An 18,285-nucleotide genomic window follows, 5' to 3' on the forward strand; every position below is an offset into this window, starting at 1 on the left:
AAACTAAGAAAGAAATGAAAGAAACAGGGGCACGTAGCCTAATTAATTTAACTGTCCAAATGCGCAAAGTAAAATCCCCACGTGCAAATGTAAAATGTTATAATGCACCATATAAGCCTACTTTATTGGCTTATTTTAAGAAAATAAAGAACATCACGTGACGTCTTACTTTTGAAGATATCCCTGTTTTTATATGGTGTGCTCTATATGACTACAAACATTTGTATTGCACATATTTGCTATTGATGTTCTTCATACCATATTCATTTATATTTACAGATTGACGATAGCCTCAAAGTAAGTAGCCTCAAAGTGTGTGTGTGTGTGTGTGTGTGTGTGTGTGTGTGTGTGTGTGTAACGCCCTCTGTAGGTCAACAAGAGGAAGTGACAACATTCGACATTTTAGGCCTATACTTTCCAAGCATCTTCGTATGAATGTATTTATAACCCGATGAAATGTGAATATTACGCATAAACAGCCTAACAGCCTAAGTAAATCCTCGATTATAATTGTTCATAATCATATGTTACTCATCTCTAATGATTAAAAACGTATAAAGCCACCCTACAACTGAAAATATTGTTTATAAAACATTGACACCTGTGATATCAGTCCACAATATGATTTGCCACCAATGCATTTAAAGATAAATTAGCTAATTATATTTAAATAAAAAAATAAACCCATATACATAATTTATTATGATGATTTTACAGTATTATCGTTTATTTTAGGTGACTATGGTAGAAATCAGTGTTACCATGGCATTTTTTGTGAAGTGGCATGGCACGGGCACGCGCCTCAGTCAGGAGCGCGGCGGGCGGGCTCACGCGAGGTGGGAGTGTTTGAGGGGCGCGAGGGCTCCGCGAGACTTCACAACAACTCTCAGCATGAAACTAGCCAAAGTGAGTGAAACAAAAGTAGCGATAAACTTCCTTAACATCGCTATTAACATCTCTTCCCGACTTTTTAACACGCCTGCCTGACTGTAAATATGCCTAAGCGCTCAACTAACCTCAAATGCTGGACTTTTGTGGTGTCAACCTTGGCCAGAACCAAACTAAGCTAACGAGCTAACGCACATAGCCGTCATTTGTTTGCACATTTGATTTTTATTGTTTTTCTTTTGGTTTATTCTTGCTGAAATGCAGTTTTAGAGTTCCTCATTATATTTTTGAATGTTTATTCCCAGATAAATAATATATTGTGATTACAAAGATAACAAATGTGTTAGCATCATATGTAAAAAATATTTCTAAGCCATATTTCAGTTTTTGAGTTGCTGTGTCCTTTCCAATTTTCAGATAAGGAGAAAATCAAACAATGAAGACCTGAAGCTATCTGTCTTGTGTTAGACTCAAACCATCACACTGAATTAGAGGGAAACTGTCTCCTAAAAGGGAATAAAGGTGTAGTTGTGGGTTGGTTTCAGGAGGGGAAACCCTCCTGAAATTTGTTAGCTTTCATTGTCAACTTCCCAAGGTGACAATGATGGCAACCCAGGGTGGCGGCGAGGAGCCTGATCCCTTTTCTGTGGTGACCCGGGTGACTGGGGTAGGAGGGGACGGGACCACCCATTTACCAGCCTGTTGCAGCCAGGGGATACAGATCTCAGACCTGAGCTCAACTTTGTCTGTCCATACCACAGTTTTACCACCTAAACAGCTGCCTGGGGTCACATATTCTGTCTTTAGAAAGGATCCGAACCCTGGAACAGTCATGTTTGCCTCAAAGGGGGGTGGTATTAGTGCTGGACATGTTATATTGGGGTCTTTTTCAGGAGTTGGGAGGGGGATGTCAGATCCTACACTGGAAGGTGCTGTTGGTCGAATACCATCCACATCTCTGAGTCCTGAGTTGTGCCATGCAACCTCTCCGTTTCATATAGTTGAAGAAGGTGATTCTCTGGATGTGCAGGAAATTGGAGAGGATGAGGAAGTTGTTTTAACCCTCACTGCACCACCTCCTAATCAGTGAGTCGCTGTAATATGACATTTTGTATCCCATGAGTGTGCTGTGTAGCATTACTGATGAAAATAGTAAAAAATCATTGGGCAAGTACATAATGGAGCTCGTAACTCGACAGGTGGTATCATGGGAAGCTGGACCGGATGATTGCAGAGGAGCGTTTGCTTCAGGCCCGGGCGGCCGGCAGCTACCTCATCAGGGAGAGTGATCGCCGACCCGGCTCATTTGTGTTATCTTTCCTTAGCATGACCAACACAGTCAGTCATTTCAGGTGTTTGTTTTCTTTTAATCTTTCTTCGCAGCATCAGTGTCTAATCAAACCACATCTTTCTATTGAACCATCATGACAATGAAAAAAAATGATCTAAATGATTGTATACCTTGACACTAAGATGTTGTCTGTGGTGACCGGAGTAATGAATGTTCGCAGGATCATTGCCATGTGTGGCGATTACTACATTGGAGGCCGTCGTTTCTCCTCTCTGTCAGATCTGATTGGTTATTACAGTTATGTGTCCTGTCTGCTAAAAGGAGAGAAGTTGATATCACCAGTCGCCCCTCCAGAGGTAGAAATGCAATGTTCACATTTTGAATTATTCATTAACATAAAAACTGCTGATGTAATTTCCACAATATATATATTTTTTAAAAACTGTTTTGTTTTGCAAGCCTGTTGAAGACCGCAGGAGGGTGCGAGCAATTCTCCCATACACCAAAGTGCCTGAAACGGATGAGATCAGGTAATTTGATTTTATTGTGTTGTATTCAAATATTGTATAAACTAACATTTAAAAGTTAATTTTTTAAAATAGGAAATAACTTTTATATAGGAAGGAATCTTTATGTGGATCAAAAGTAACAGTATATATATATATATATATATATATATATACTCCTATCAGGCATAACATTATCTGTCGTAATATTGGGTTGGTCCCCCTTTTGCTGCCAAAATAGCCCCGACCCGTAGAGGGATTGACTTCATTAGACTCCTGAAGGTGTGCTGTAGTATCTGGCACCCAGATGTTAGCAGCAGATCCTTTAAAGGTGTCATGAACTGGCTTTTTTTCAACTAATGACGTTTGTGTGGTTTTTAAATTCAAAAACATCCTAACTAATAAGTAATAGGCTATTTTCTACACTGGTTTTGAGGCTCTCTAGAACACTGGTTTTTGATCATAGACAGTAAAAGAAATAGACACAGCGTTCCCATTGACTTCAATGCCGGAAAATGAAGTAAATTAGAAGCGCTCACTTCCTGATGGCTGAGCGAACTGCGCAGGCTCAGACTGAGCTTGACGACGTAGATGTGACGTGAGCAACCTGTCTGATAGTTGTAGGTCTTCTAGTAGTTGTGGAAAGTAAAAACTGAAGCACGTTGTTTAAATGTTTTGTCCCGTTGCTTTTTGCTCACCATGGGCTTCTCCCCATTCTTCTCCCTTGACTTTATCAGACTTTGTGTCCACGTCCCCCCGACTGTCTGATAGACAGTAAAAGATTGCCTGCGAGCGTCTCCTCCTGTCTATGTGGTAATTTCTCAATTGTGCGACAGAGTCGCATTGGTTATGACTCAATCGTTAGCCTATTTTTACAAAAACAGCTTCTAAGATCATCTCCATCCCTGAACCATTTTTGCTTTGTGGCAGGGTACATTATCCTGCTGAAAGAGGCCACAGCCACCAGGAAATACAGTTAGGTAGGTGTACATGTCAAAGTAACATCCACATAGACGGCAGGCCAAAGGTTTCCCAGCAGAACATTGCCCAAAGCATCACACTGCCTCCGTTGGCTTGCTGCCTTCCCATAGTGCATCTTGGTGCCATGTGTTCCCTAAGGAAGCGATGTACACGCACAGAAACCCGTGTGATGTTAAAAAAAACGTGATTCATCAGACCAGGCCACCCTCTTCCATTACTCTGTGGTCCAGTTCTGATGCTCACTGTTGGCTTTTTTAGCAGTGGACAAGGGGTCAGCATGGGCACCCTGACTGGTCCGTGGCTGTGCAGCCCCATATGCAACAAACTGCGATGCACTGTATTCTGACACCTTACTGTCAGAACCAGCATTAACTTTTTGAATAATTTGAGCTACCGCTCATCAGTTTGATCGGACCGCACGGGTCAGCCTTTGCTCCTCACGTGCGTCAATGAGCCGTAGCTATGTCACCGGCTCACCACTGTTCCTTTCTTGGACCACTTTTGATCAGGGATGTGATTTTTCCGGATTAATCCGGAATTCCGGATTTTCCGACCTGAAAATGTGACCTACGTAAATCATGCAGATCTGTAAAAAAAAAAAAAAAAAAAAAAAATGGGGGGGGGGGATTGGGGGGTTGACCGTCATCTCACAGCCGTCACCATGGTAACCCGGGACGAAACCACGATCGCGGGATGGGCAACAAGGACTGTATCGTGACAAGAACATCGCCGGATCGGATGATCTGGGTATACTATTGCTTGTGTCTATATATAACCTATAAGTTACTAATTTGACTTTGTTGTCGATTGATTAGATGATCGATTTTGATTGATTTTCCACTATGGCAGGATGTTTAAGCTGCATTTAACATTAACTTGACAGCTAACATTACTTGTATTTGCTAGCACTAGCTATATATGCAAACAGCGCGCTTTTCGGCGCCCCCCGCTTTTTTCACGTCAGTTTGGGTGACAAAGTCATCTGACGCCATTCCATGGCTGCAGCGAGGACTTCTTGGACTGTTTCGCCAAACATTCTTACATTAAATATAGAACCTTACCCAGATCTATATTTAACATGGATAACGTTAGACCGCTACCTGTCGCGATAATATATAAAACTCCTGATGAGTGATGTAACAGCTACAGAAGAATAAAATAAAACCTATTTCGTTCCCTTTTGGAGCTTGGAAGGGTTCAGTTTGAGCAGATGTTTAATACCATCATCATATTTCCTCGTCAGAGATCGTTTACCAGTATATTCAGCATCTGCCTCATATTCGCCATCTCCAGCATATTCTCCAAACTCATTTTTAATGTCTTCAAAATCAATATTTTGATCACTGACAGCTTCTTAACCACATCCATCATCAAGAGACAGTGACACTAATATTTGATTGTGTTTAGTACTAGCTCTCTGAAGTAAATCACTAAGCCATTTCAAGTTTTGCAGATTATAATTATTATTGTTTCGTTTTCTGTCAGAGGTAACTATGAGTGAAACGTCACTTCATCATTGTGTATCAGACATTGCCACCTTGTGGAATAAATGTGAATTGCGCCATATTTCGTCATTATAGATTAATTTATCATGCCAGGCGCAAATTCCAAAAGAAACGTGTAGAGGCTCTAAAAAAGCTTTCTACAAAGGCTAAAGAGTCATACAAAAATTGAGGCCTTCTTTTGACATGAAAATGTGCATGTTGCACATTTAGCTATTAAAATTGGGTAAAAATGCATCCACCAAATAATTAGTTTTTTTTCATACTGTACAAAAAAGTTATTACAATAAAATGTATTTTTTTGTTCAAATAAGTTGTTATGGGTCCTGCTTTACTGTCCGTATTGATCCGCCACCAGTTTGATCGGCACGGCGGGGTGGGGGTGGGGTTGGTCTATATTATAAAATATATATATAAATATAAAATATTTTCCTGCTTTTTTGTCCTTAGCCAATCACATGCCTGTTTGATAAATACTGAACACTGCAGACCATACAAAATGCTTGTTACTGTCCTGAACAATATATTTTACATAAGATGTTAACATATAGTCCACAAGACGGAAAAAAAAATCTGAATTTATAAAAATAACCCCATTCAAGTGTATGTACTCTTGATTCTTAATACTGTGTCATTGTCTGGATGATCCATGGCTGTTTTTTGTTTTGTAAAAAGTTGTTCTTGAGTCCCTTGTTTGTCCATTCATCAGGGGGAAAAAGTATTTATTATTCACATTTCTACAAGAAGTTCACAGACTTAGCACTGTATGCGTCGTAAATCTTTAATGACACTTTTTATTTACAATTATAATATTAATAATTTGATCTTTTTGGGTATTATGGTAATATTTTAAATAGAAAAAATATATATTATATATATAAAATATAATAATATTTGGCTCGCTAATATAAAAATTATTTTTTTATTTGGATTATATTGTTTTTTTTGTTACACTCCTATATAGGTTTAGTGATTTTAATGTTTTATTTTGGTTTGGTTCAGTTTTAATTTTTATATATTTCCCGGTTAGTAATTTTAGTGATTGTGATTTAGTGATTGTGAATTTTTGTTTAAATAAAAGATGTAATAAAACAAAATCCATGTCATTGTGATTAACGTTTACTTAAATGGACATCTTTTGCTCAAAGTTTCTTTAAAGGTGACACATTTATAGTTCATAATGAACTGGAGGATGGCTGGCTTTGGGTGACAAATGTCCGAACAGATGAGCAGGGACTCATAGTTGAGGACCTGGTAAAGGAAGTGGTGAGTGGAAACTTTATATTTTAAAAAAAATTGGAAGAATATCAAAAGATACAGTACAATGACAGAGATTGTCCTTGTATTGACACGTTCATAGGGACGTGAGGAAGACCCACATGAGGGGAAAGCGTAAGTCCAATAAGTTTTAATTTCTAGTTGAGAATTAGTAAGGCAAACTATATACAAAATATCTAATTATATGAATGCATCTCTTGACTTATGATCTGCTCATCATCTTTTGTCTGTTTCAGCTGGTTTCATGGCAAAATCAGCAAGCAAGAGGCTTATAATCTACTGATGACGGGTTTGTAAGAAAAAGAAGAAAACATTTAAAAGAAATAAATAGCACATGCTAAACTTTTGTAATTGCTCTTTCTAGTTGGGCAGGTGGGCAGTTTTTTAGTGCGGCCATCTGACAGCACACCTGGGGACTATTCGCTGTACTTCCGCACCACCGAGACCATCCAGCGCTTCAAAATCAGCCCAACACCCAGCAACCAGTTCATGATGGGAGGGCGTTACTACAACAGGTAAATGCTATTTGCAATTGTTTTAAGGCTTTTTGAATGTATAAAATTGAGTTTCATGACACACATTGCATGTGTTTTCTTGTTTGTGTTTGTACAGTATTGATGACATCATTGCACACTACAGGAAGGAACAGATAGTTGAGGGCCACAACCTAAAGGATGCTCTTTCTGTCCAAGTACGTGCAACAACCATTTAGGAAAACTCTTCATTCTTTTATTTAATGTTATTGTGTGAAATTATTTGAAATGTGTGATTTCATCAGCACCAGGAGCAGGTGCTTACAGACACTGTCGAAGGCAAAGAAATCTACAACACCATCCGTCGAAAGACCAAGGATGCTTTCTATAAAAACATTGTGAAGAAAGGCTATGTCCTGTTCAATAAAGGTATCTGCAACATTTCAGAGTAGATTTAAGTTGAAGGCATTATCAAAATCATTTTACTGAGGCATTGTCTTGTGTCTTTTATAGGAAAAGGAAAAAGATGGAAAAATCTATATTTCATCCTTGAGGGTAATGATTCCCAGCTGATCTACTTCGAGAGTGAGAAACGAGCGACTAAACCAAAGGGTTTAATTGATTTGAGTGTGTGTTCTGTGTATGAGGTCCATGACAGCATGTTTGGCAGGTTTGTACCTCGCTGTATTATGTGCTGATAGTGGTTCAACTTAAAATGAACTTGATTTACAAATATGTTTTTTGTTTTTTTGTAGGCCAAACTGTTTCCAGATAGTTGTGCAGCACTTTAGTGAAGAGCAGTGTATCTTTTACTTTGCGGGCGAGACGCCAGAACAAGCTCAGGTAATGATTCTTTAATTAGCAATGCTGGCTAATACACTTTCATCAGTTTATGTCCTCGTGTTAAATCACACATCTTCCATGTTTATCAGAGTTTTTTTCTTGAGTTTAGCATGAGAAATAATGCATTAGTAAGTCAATCAGTTTCAGTCCCGCAGTGAAATTGCATTGGTCCAAAATCATTCTCCACATGCACCACTGAAACACCAGTCAATATTGTGTTGGAGGAATCATGCCTATATAAGCGTGGCCTGGTGGGTAATCTTCACTGTTTTTACATTACATCAGTAAGAGCAGAGTATGAAGGTTGAATTACAAGAGCAATAGCACAGCTGTACATTAAATATTGCAATCCACATGGCATAATTGGAGACATTTCGGAGTTCAAAAGAAGACATTGTTGGTGTGCATCTCGCTGGCTCATCTGTGACCAGGACAGCAAGTCTTAGTGTCGTATCGAGACGAGAGCTATGGTATCTAGGGTAATGACAGCATTTCCACCTCATAGGATTAACTACTTCCAACAGGAGTAACTGTGGACACAAGAGGAAGCTGTCTGAAAGGGATGTCCAGGTACTAACTAAAACAACAACTAGGGCTGCAGGATAATGGTTAAAATGCTAATCACGATCATTTTGCTCAAAATCATAATCACGTTTATTAATCACGGTTATTCTGTCAAAAAGGGTAATGTAGTTATGGCTATTTTACATGTTCTTTACCAACCTACATCTACAAAAGGCCTGTAGGTGGCACACCGACTTCATTTAACCAACTATGATAACTTTGTTAGATGGTAAATCAATACAAAACACATGGTTTTGGTGAACGCTTTGTAATCTGTATTCAGATTAGATTTTTAAAGCAACACAGTTAGTTTACAAATGAGACAAACCACAGATTCAGATTGCCCAGCAAAATCTTAAAGCAAAGAACAATGATATTTAAAAAAATGTCTGTGGCTCGGGACATTCTAAAACGCTTAACATGAAAAATGCTTAATGTGGTTTAATGCACTGACAGTGATATTAAAAGACCAAACTCTGTAAATATCATAATAAACCATAGGCTACTGTAAAGCAAAGAAAACCGTTTTCCTCCCATAGAAAACTTTTATAAAGAAAAAGCTTAACGTCAATGTAGCATACTGGAGATATTAAAATATCAAATTTTGCAAAGTCGTATTTTTTGTTATTTTTGGACCAAAATGTATTGTTGACGCTTCAAAAGAGTCTAACTAACCGACTGATGTCACATATGGACTACTTTGATGATGTTTTCATTACCTTCTGGACGTGGACAGCAAGTGGGCATACACTTGCATTCAAAGGACAGAAAGGCCTCGGACTAAACCTAAAATATCTTAAACTGTGTTCCGAGGATGAACGGAGGTCTTACGGGTGTGGAACGACATTGGGGTGAGTCATTAATGAAAGAAATTTCATTTTTGGGTGAACTAACCCTTTAAGGATAAATAACGAGTGGGCCAATATCATGACGATTATTTGAATTCAATCGGGAGAAGCAGATATCGTTATCACAATTAAAATACGATTAATCATGCAGCCCTAACAACAACACAGCTTTCCAACTCACTGCAGTATCAAATGCCTACCTCAACTTTCCTGTTTCCATCAAAACTGTTCCTTGGAAGCTCCACAAGATCAATAGTCACAGTCAGGCTGCTATAGCCAAACCTTTGGTCACTCGCGCCAGTGTCTAACATTGGTTTCAATGGTGCCAGCAGCACAAATCTTTGGATGTGGACAATGTGAAACATGTATTGTTCTGTGATCTTCATCCAGCTTTACTGTCTTTTCCACATCCGGGAGAGTTACGGTTACGTATGTTCCTAGCCGTCCGATGGTCTCTTTGAGGCGTAGTGGAGATCGCAATTTTATGTTTGTATTATTGTCGATTTATTTGTCATTTATGGACAATTGCTCTCTTCTTATGCCCTTGATCTATTCTTTCTGAACTGTGTAGGACTGGATGAAATGTCTGCAAACCTTTTGTAGTAACTTGAGGAAACCCAGCCAGCCATGCTCAAACAAACGCCTGCGTCAGGTAAACTCTCAGTTGCTTCTTGACGTGTAATGTCAATACATTTCCACAGTGCTACCCCTTATGTGTAAATTTCCACAGTGCTACTCACATGTATCTTTACAGGTCAGCAGTTTATTTCTGAATGTTGAAGAGGCTCACAAACTGCCCAGTAAACATTTCACAAATGCTTACTGCAACATTTACCTGAACAGCATTCAGGTAGCAAAGACCCATCCACGGGAGGGCCAGAACCCTGTGTGGACAGAGGAATTTATTTTTGAGTAAGCCTTCTCCTCAGATGTTATTAATTCTGTAAAACTGTGTATCTTTATTAATTGTGCTTTTTGCATGATCCTGCAGTGACCTGTCCAGTGAAATCAATAGGTTTGAGATCAGCCTGAGCAACAAGACGAAAAAAAGCAAAGAGAATGATATTTGTAAGTTCCTCCATATTACTTCATACTCAGACTTTCAATGCTGTTTTGTATAAGGAATAATGTACAGTGGTCTTATGCTCTCCCGCAGTGTTCATGTGCTGCCCGCTGTGTCGGCTCCAAAGGGGTCAGATGATTGACGAGTGGTTTCCGCTGAGCTCTCACGTGCCCCTGAAGAACGTGGTGCCCAGCTCACTCCGCCTGAGAGTGCGCTATTCTGTGGAGAAGATCATGCCAGTGGAGGTCTACAATGAGTTAAAAGAGGTGGGATTTTCATTGGGATCATACATGTGTTGATATATACACAGGGTCCACTTATAAATAAAATGCTGTTACTGACCAGTAACATATTACATATAAATCATAATGTTAGTATGACCATTGTTATTGAAATTGGCATAGATGCATCGACCGATTCTGTGTGTGAACTGTTATACAACATGCGTTATTTCAACTATTTACGTTCTAAAACTGATATACTTGCCAAGACAGGCCTTTTGACATAATTTAATGTGTATTTGACCGTTTAAGCATAGTAACCCACTCCTTTTGGCACTTGCAATTCACAAGCTGTTTCGAGAGGTGGCTTGTGTGCTTGACTTATAAAGCTCAGTGTGAGCACGAAACCTCTGGGAATGAGTAAAATGATGCGCAACACAAGCAATATTTAACCAGAGCGGATGAGAAGAGTGAGTGAGAGGAGGCTGGTGTTTTTCACTTCGCCTTCTAAGAGAAGAGAGCAAGAACGTGCAGTTGACGTTATTGCTGATGCCGCTGGCAACAAAAAGGACTGACTGGGAATCGGAAAGATGTGAGACGGACAAGCCAGTCACCGGTCTGGGCCATTCAAGTGGAAAATTGGCCTATTCCGGTCCCTGGATGGTGGAAATGTTAGAAAATAGTGATCGAGGTATATTCATGGCATTCGATAGGGTTTTTATTATTATTATTTATATACTATTATACTTTTTATTAATATTTTGAATTTTATATTTGAATATTTTGAATATTTTTGTATTTAATTTTAGTTAATAGTTTAGTTAATTTTGTTACATTTTCCATTTTTATTGTTTTTTGTTGTTGTTATTACTAATGAATTGTATTGTTGTTGTTCATTTTTAATTAAGTTTTAATTGTAGTTCAGTTTTAGTTTTTATTTATTGCTCAATTATTATCAGTTATTAATGGTGCTCAATTACTAATAATGGTTCTTATTATTTTCAATGTTGAAAACGGTTTTGCTGCTTAATTTTTGTGGAAACTGATACTTTTTTAGGATACTTTGATGAATAGAAATTTCAATGAACACCATTTATTTGAAATTGAAATCTTTTGTAACATTATAAATGTCTTTACTTTGAATCAACTTTTTTTTGAATAAAATAATAAATTAAAATTATTAATTTCTATTTAAACAAAAAAAGATCTTACTAAATGGTAGTGTGTCATAGTTTCCACAAAAATATTAAGCAGAACAACTGTTCTCAACACTGACAATAATAAGAACTGTTTCTTGAGCAGCAAATCATCACACTAGTATGATTCGGAAGGATCATGTGACACTGAAGACTGGAGTTATGATTTTGAGAATTCAGCTGTACATCACAGGAATAAATTACATTATTAAATATTCTAATAGAAAACATTTATTTTAAATTGTAATATTTCACAATATTACTGTTTTTTTCCTCCATCAAAATGCAGCATTGGTGAGCACAAGACAATTATTTCAAAAGTTTTGGAATTATTGGAATTATTTTGGAATTAAAATTGAATTATTTAAAAAGTCTTTATTATTCCATACTTTTGGCCACCAGTATTTCAATTAACAGAAATGTTTGAATTAGTATAAGTTAACAACAAATACGCTGTAGTTTATATTTTTGATCCTTTACAGCTGGTTCTGCTGAAGGAGTTGCACGTGATCAACGCTTTGGCCCATGTTTGTGGACAGAACCGCACTCTTCTGGCAAGCGTTCTGCTCAGGATATTCAGACATGAGAACCTGGAGGCCCAGCTGCTCAGAGAGCTTAATGACCGCGAGATCAGCGCTGAAGGTACTTCTTTTATTGCTCTAATGTTGCGAGGCTGAATTCTCAGAATTAATCACAGAGGTGCTTGTTTTTCCAGATGAAGCTACAACTCTTTTTCGTGCCACCACTCTGGCCAGTACCCTGATGGAGCAGTACATGAAGGCCACGGCCACTCCATTCGTTCATCACGCTCTTAAAGACACCATCCTGAAAATCATGGAGTCTAGACAATCCTGTGAGGTAATGGTTCGATTTTTTTTTAATGTTAAAGGGTTAGTTCTCCCAAAAATGCAATTTATGTCATTAATGACTCACCCTAATGTCGTTCCACACCCTTAAGACCTCCGTTCATCTTCAGAACACAGTTTAAGATATTTTATATTTAGTCCGAGAGCTTTTTTTGTTCCTTCATGAAAGTGTATGCACGCTATACTGACCATGTCCAGAAAGGGAATAAAAACATCAAAGTCGTCCATATGTGACATCAGTTAGTTCATTAGAATCTCTTGAAGCATCGAAAATACATTTTGGTCCAAAAATCACAAAAACTGTCACTTGATTCAGCATTGTCTTCTCTTCCCTGTTTGTTTTCAATCCTCAAATAAAGATTCAAACGGTTATAAATCAGCGTATTAATTCATGATTCAGATCGCCAATGTCATGTTATTTCAACAGTTTGACACACGATCTGAATCATGAATCAATACGCTGATTTTGATGATGTTTTTATTCCCTTTCTGGACATGGACAGTAAAGTGTGCATTTCACTTGCATGAAGGAACAGAAAAGCTCTTGAACTAAAATATAAAATATCTTAAACTGTGTCACGAAGATGAACGGAGGTCTTACGGGTGTGGAACGACATTAGGGTGAGTCATTAATGACATCAATTGCATTTTTGGATGGACTAACCCTTTAAGTGGCATATAGTAGGGCTGTCAAAATGGCTGAAAAACTACATAATAATTTTAGAATTAAATATTACTAATATTTTAATTATATTTTAATTTAAAAGGGTGCAATGAGCAAAATATTAATGCACCACATTTTTATTCACATGTTTATTCAAAACAATGAATTAACACGACTGTACAAAAAAAAGTTGTTTTCAACGTTTATAAATAAAATATAATTTCATAAATTACATAAACAATTCTGAGCAGAACCGCCTCATGTATTTATAAAATAATAATAGACTTCATTTATAAAGCACTTTTCATTCCGAAGAATCACAAATTGCTAAAATAGAAAAAGGAAAATTAACGAAAATGAATAAAAAGTAAAAATATAGAATAATACAAACAATCAAGACATAAAAGCCTTCCTGAACAGAAAAGTAATATAAAATGTATGATAATATATTAATATAATATTTATGCATAGTTTAATACAAAGCGCTGGAGAACCAGAGTACTTTTTGCATTTTAAACATGAGACGGAGTGGAAATGGAAACAAATCCAGTTTCAAGTCTCAAGATTTTTTTTTTAAAGTTCAATTTCTTATAACTGTACATTGGTTTCTAAACAAATGTCACTTTTGTGACATAAAACAGAAAAAACAGTTTTTGCTGCTGATGCATCTCTAGTTTGATGGTCATTTGTGAATTTCATTAGAAATGTTCAGTAACCTTGTTATGCCTGCCTGGTAAATATATCTTGTTTCCACTATAAATTAGCTCAATCCCTCTAAACTGGAGAAGAATGAGGATGTGAACGTGAATCTCGCTCATCTCCTGAGCATCGTGTCCGAGCTGGTGGAGAAAATATTCATGGCTGCTGAAATCCTGCCTCCGTGAGTCTCTGACATGATTTTTTTAAGGGATTCAGCCAATAAACCTTTCAATCAGGATATAATGCAAGAGATTGGAGTTTTACACATTTTGTTGCTTTCTTTTTTCTTTTTTTTTTTTGCAGAACTCTCAGGTTTATTTATGGGTGTTTGCAGAAAGCTGTACAGCAAAAGTGGCCCAGAAACACAACCATGAAAACTAGAGTTGTGAGGTATGGAAAAAAAAATTTATTTTGATTTTATACCATTAATAAATAATAATCAAATGTGTTTAACACAATTCAGGGTTCCCACTCAACCTGGAAAATGTATGACACATTTTCTAGCATGGAAAACGAGAGAAAACATAAAATATTCTGTAAAATGAATAATATATATGTCGAATTTTTTTAACTATTCTGTTTTACTTTAGTCAAGTACAAAGAGTTTATTACTGGCCCAAGCCATTACCGGTAGTTGCAGAAAGTTCAGGAATGCTGAGTTTTGACACATGAGGGTAGTATTTTGATTTTAGTCTTGTCTTGCCACTTGCAGCATTTAGCTAATGCTATTAACTGCTCAAATCTATGTTTTGATACATTTGAGCAGTTAATAGCATTTTGTGATATAAACTTTTTCTCACAATTGTCATTTTATACCTTTCAATTCTGACTTTTCTCAATCAATTGCAAGTTATAAAGTCCAATTCTGAGGAATACTTTTTTTTCAGAATTGCAAGTTTATATTAAAATTATGTAAACTCACAATTGCGAGAAAAAGTCAGAATAGTGAGATAAAAAGTCACAATTACATTTTCTTTTTTATCATGTGTCGGAAACAAGCTTCCATAGTCATAATGTATGATTAAGAGCTCATATTAAAAATTATAGTTAAGTCCTGGCAATAAACTGTACATGCCTTTTAAGAGAGCAATATTCGGCATGATTCATCTTAGTAAAATTGAAAATGTCCTAGAAAAGTTCTGAAAAAGGATTGCTGAAAAAGAGTGGGAACTCTGCTATTGTATTAAAATCGTTTTATGGATTAGAATAAATATATCAACAGCTTTAAAATGTAATATATGTACTAAAAAAGTAATGTTTTGTTTCTCTCAGTGGATTTGTCTTCCTCAGACTGATCTGTCCTGCTATTGTCAACCCAAGAATTTTTAACATCATTGCTGGTGAGCTGTGATTGGCCAGTTCAAATGGTTTAAATTATATTTTTATTAAACGGGCATGAACAACATTTTTGGCAGGTTTTAAGTAAAGAAATTCTTCATACTGGCATGTATATTTCTGCAGACCCTCCTTCACCTATTGCTTCTCGAACACTCACTTTAGTGGCCAAAGCGGTCCAGAATCTGGCCAACCTGGTGGAATTTGGTGCCAAAGTAAAAAACAAGCACTTTAAGTGTATTTGAATAGTTCTTGTAGACTTTCCATGCTCTATAATAATTGCTTTCGTCAAAATCTTTTCTTTCTTTTTTCTCAGGAGCCGTACATGGAAGGAGTGAATCCATTTATCAAGAGCAACAAACACAGAATGATCATGTTTTTGGATGAGCTTGGGGTTTGTCAGCATCTCTAAATTTTGGTCTAATCTCTTATTTTGCTGCAAATGTTGCAAGTACATTGAAAAAAAGGTGTAGGTTTTACAGAAATTACTAGTAAGACACACAAATAATTACAGAGAAACGGTAAGTTGCACATTAAATTAAACATGACATTTTAAGGTAGTAAGACTGAAAATGTATTTATTGTCAAACATACTAAAATAATATTTATTTTACTTGCAAGTATTATTATTTTTTTGCTGCGTAACTCATTCACACAAAATGGACTTCCACCAGGGGGCGCAAATCCTCCATGATCCATATTCATCAACATGGAAATACACAACATCTGTTTCCATCCAGATTTTCAAGTTGCCAGATTTTAAGTTTAACTTATTTGCAAATGTGGAATATCGCATAAAACGTTTGCCAAAAAAAAGCACCGAAGTTTCCTTCCCATATGTTTAAAAGAACAAAATGGTCACTTCCTGGGAAATTATCACAAAATATTTAATAAAAATGGAAGTTTTTGTAATCATGGAAGCCACCGTAGCTGTTTTTTCCTACATCATAAATAACTTATGTTGAGAGTGCAGACGAAACTCAAACGCTGTTGTAATCTTGCGTCCGGATGCCTGGTGTTTGGTAGAATGATCAAACCAGCATTTAGGATGCTGTGTGTGTGTGCAATGAAAGTCTGTTCAGGTCTGTTGGTTAGTCCAGTTATCCAATCCCAGGCACTGTTGTTGACGCAACAGTCATGTGCATTTTTTGTTGCACATTGAGGGATTTATTTGGTAAATGTGTTTCCATTGTAGGTTATTATAAAAAATAAAAAATCTGCCTCAATTGAGCATGTTTTTATGCATGTTTAGAATTAATGCGCATCTTAGCACTTCCATCCAGCTTTTTTTATGCAATATTTACATAAACGTTTTTAGTGTTTGCATACGTTTGCTCTTTTCAGAACGTCCCCGAGCTGCCTGAACCCACAGAGCACTTTAACACTGACCTGGCCCGTGACCTCGCTGCCCTACACCAGCTCTGTGTCACACACTTAAATGAACTGAGGATACTCAGTAATGAGAGGGGCACGCAGCAGGTAACATTATATGACGTATTATATGACTTGTGACGTATTTCATGCTGTGAGCCAGTACTTCTGTCTCATGTTGTGTTTTTGTCACAGCACATCTTGAAAAAACTCCTGGCAGTCACTGAACTTCTGCAGCAGACCCAAACGCAGTATGCAGTGACCAACAGCGGCCGATAGGCAGTCCTACACACTTTAAAAGCTTTTACATGTCTGTTCTGTGACATTATAAACCACTTTTGATCAGAAACATCACGAGGCAGAGACGTTGAATGTTTGTGTTTATCTGCACACCCGTTATTCACAGGTTGTTTTCATAGAGGTAAACACATATGAAACTTTCCACAGCTGTCATAAAAAGGACAGAGTGATGTTTCCAGGTGACAGAAGAGCTGTTTGCATTCTGCAATGTTAAACACTTACAGTTTTTGCTCTGAAAACAAACTAAAACCAACATTTTACTGAGAAGTCTTGACAGTTGTGATGCTTGACAAGTAGATAAATATGATAGAAAGAAAAAAACACTTATCTAACTGAAGCTTTAGAACACATGCTTGGAAAGACCAAATATGCTTTATGAACGATTTTCTTTCTAAGTGTTGCGCTTGAGCAGACCGTCAAGAGAAAACATTCTTTATATCTGATTTTATATATCTATAGGAACTACCAAGAAGTGCAAAAGAAGCTATTTTGTATCAAAACTTTTTTCATACTTGGAATCATGGCATTTTGGAAAATTATGCGTTTTGCTTTTGGATTGTTCTAAAATGATTTCCTGACAATATGCATAAAGATGTGGGTGACATTAAACTATCTATGCACTCTACACTATGCACTCATTTAATACATTCTTGTAAAAATACAATAATTGTTTTCTAATATATGCAAATAAATCATAGGATTTTTGTCATTTGTTTGAGAGTTTTATTTATTACAATTATTTTAATATATACATTATTTTGAACTACAAGAGGTGCCTGCGCTACACGTTGTCCGTAAAGTCCCAACATTCATTGCGTTTCTTGCACGCAATGCGTGTCCCAATCTACGGAAGGCCATTCCCCGGGAGCTAATTTACTTTATAAAGTTTTAAATGTGCATATTTTTCTTACACAAATGCATCGCTTGGCTTTAGAAGGACTTTATTAACCCTAGGCGTCGTGTAGAACAGTTTTATGACGAACAGAAGCACTTTAATGGACTTCAAAAATGACCCAAAACAGTCTGTCATTATAAAGCTTGGAAGAGCCAGGGCATTTTTAATATTACTCAGATTGAATTCGTCTGAAAGAATGTCTTGAGGGTGAGTAGCCTACATGGGATAACTTTCATTTTTGTGTGAACTAGCCCTTGAACGTATTTTTGATGTTGCTTTGTAACAGTTCTTGTTTTGCTAAAGGCTGGAATACGCTACACGACTTAAAATCTGACCATAGCCTACTGGCGTTGCAAATAGTAAAACACTAGACATGGCAAATGAAAACAATTTTTGTTCAAAATATGTCTGATTATACACTTTCCGTGAACTCCGACCGCCCAAAATATGACTGGCTGTGAATGGGCAAAAGTCAAATAGTGTATTCCAGCCTTGAGATTA

At 37.0% G+C, this 18,285-nt stretch overlaps 1 protein-coding gene across 1 annotated transcript; it reads left to right on the forward strand.

Moving 5' to 3' along the window:
* Positions 1-771: 771 nt before the first annotated feature.
* Positions 772-17,497, forward strand: rasa1b (RAS p21 protein activator (GTPase activating protein) 1b). The gene is made up of 26 exons (XM_067433363.1): positions 772-906; positions 1,306-1,974; positions 2,088-2,240; positions 2,400-2,535; positions 2,639-2,709; positions 6,317-6,434; positions 6,529-6,560; positions 6,683-6,735; positions 6,811-6,961; positions 7,059-7,137; positions 7,225-7,348; positions 7,433-7,589; positions 7,675-7,762; positions 9,746-9,826; positions 9,929-10,086; positions 10,166-10,242; positions 10,331-10,503; positions 12,137-12,296; positions 12,370-12,512; positions 13,949-14,064; positions 14,187-14,273; positions 15,156-15,223; positions 15,345-15,433; positions 15,535-15,612; positions 16,563-16,697; positions 16,785-17,497. Exons 2-26 carry the CDS (start codon positions 1,490-1,492, stop codon positions 16,866-16,868), a joined length of 3,096 nt encoding a protein of 1,031 aa, XP_067289464.1. The 5' UTR covers positions 772-906; positions 1,306-1,489; the 3' UTR covers positions 16,869-17,497.
* Positions 17,498-18,285: the final 788 nt, after the last annotated feature.

The sequence above is a fragment of the Pseudorasbora parva genome, chromosome 23 (genome assembly GCF_024679245.1).
Source record: "Pseudorasbora parva isolate DD20220531a chromosome 23, ASM2467924v1, whole genome shotgun sequence".
NCBI classification, from domain to species: domain Eukaryota; kingdom Metazoa; phylum Chordata; class Actinopteri; order Cypriniformes; family Gobionidae; genus Pseudorasbora; species Pseudorasbora parva.

Bases quoted from the DNA above. Each gene is read 5' to 3' on its own strand.
- rasa1b (XM_067433363.1), top strand. From the start codon at position 1,490: ATGATGGCAACCCAGGGTGGCGGCGAGGAGCCTGATCCCTTTTCTGTG. The intron at 6,435-6,528 runs GTGAGTGGAAAC...ACACGTTCATAG, and splicing joins AGGACCTGGTAAAGGAAGTG to GGACGTGAGGAAGACCCACA. The intron at 9,827-9,928 runs GTAAACTCTCAG...GTATCTTTACAG, and splicing joins CAAACAAACGCCTGCGTCAG to GTCAGCAGTTTATTTCTGAA.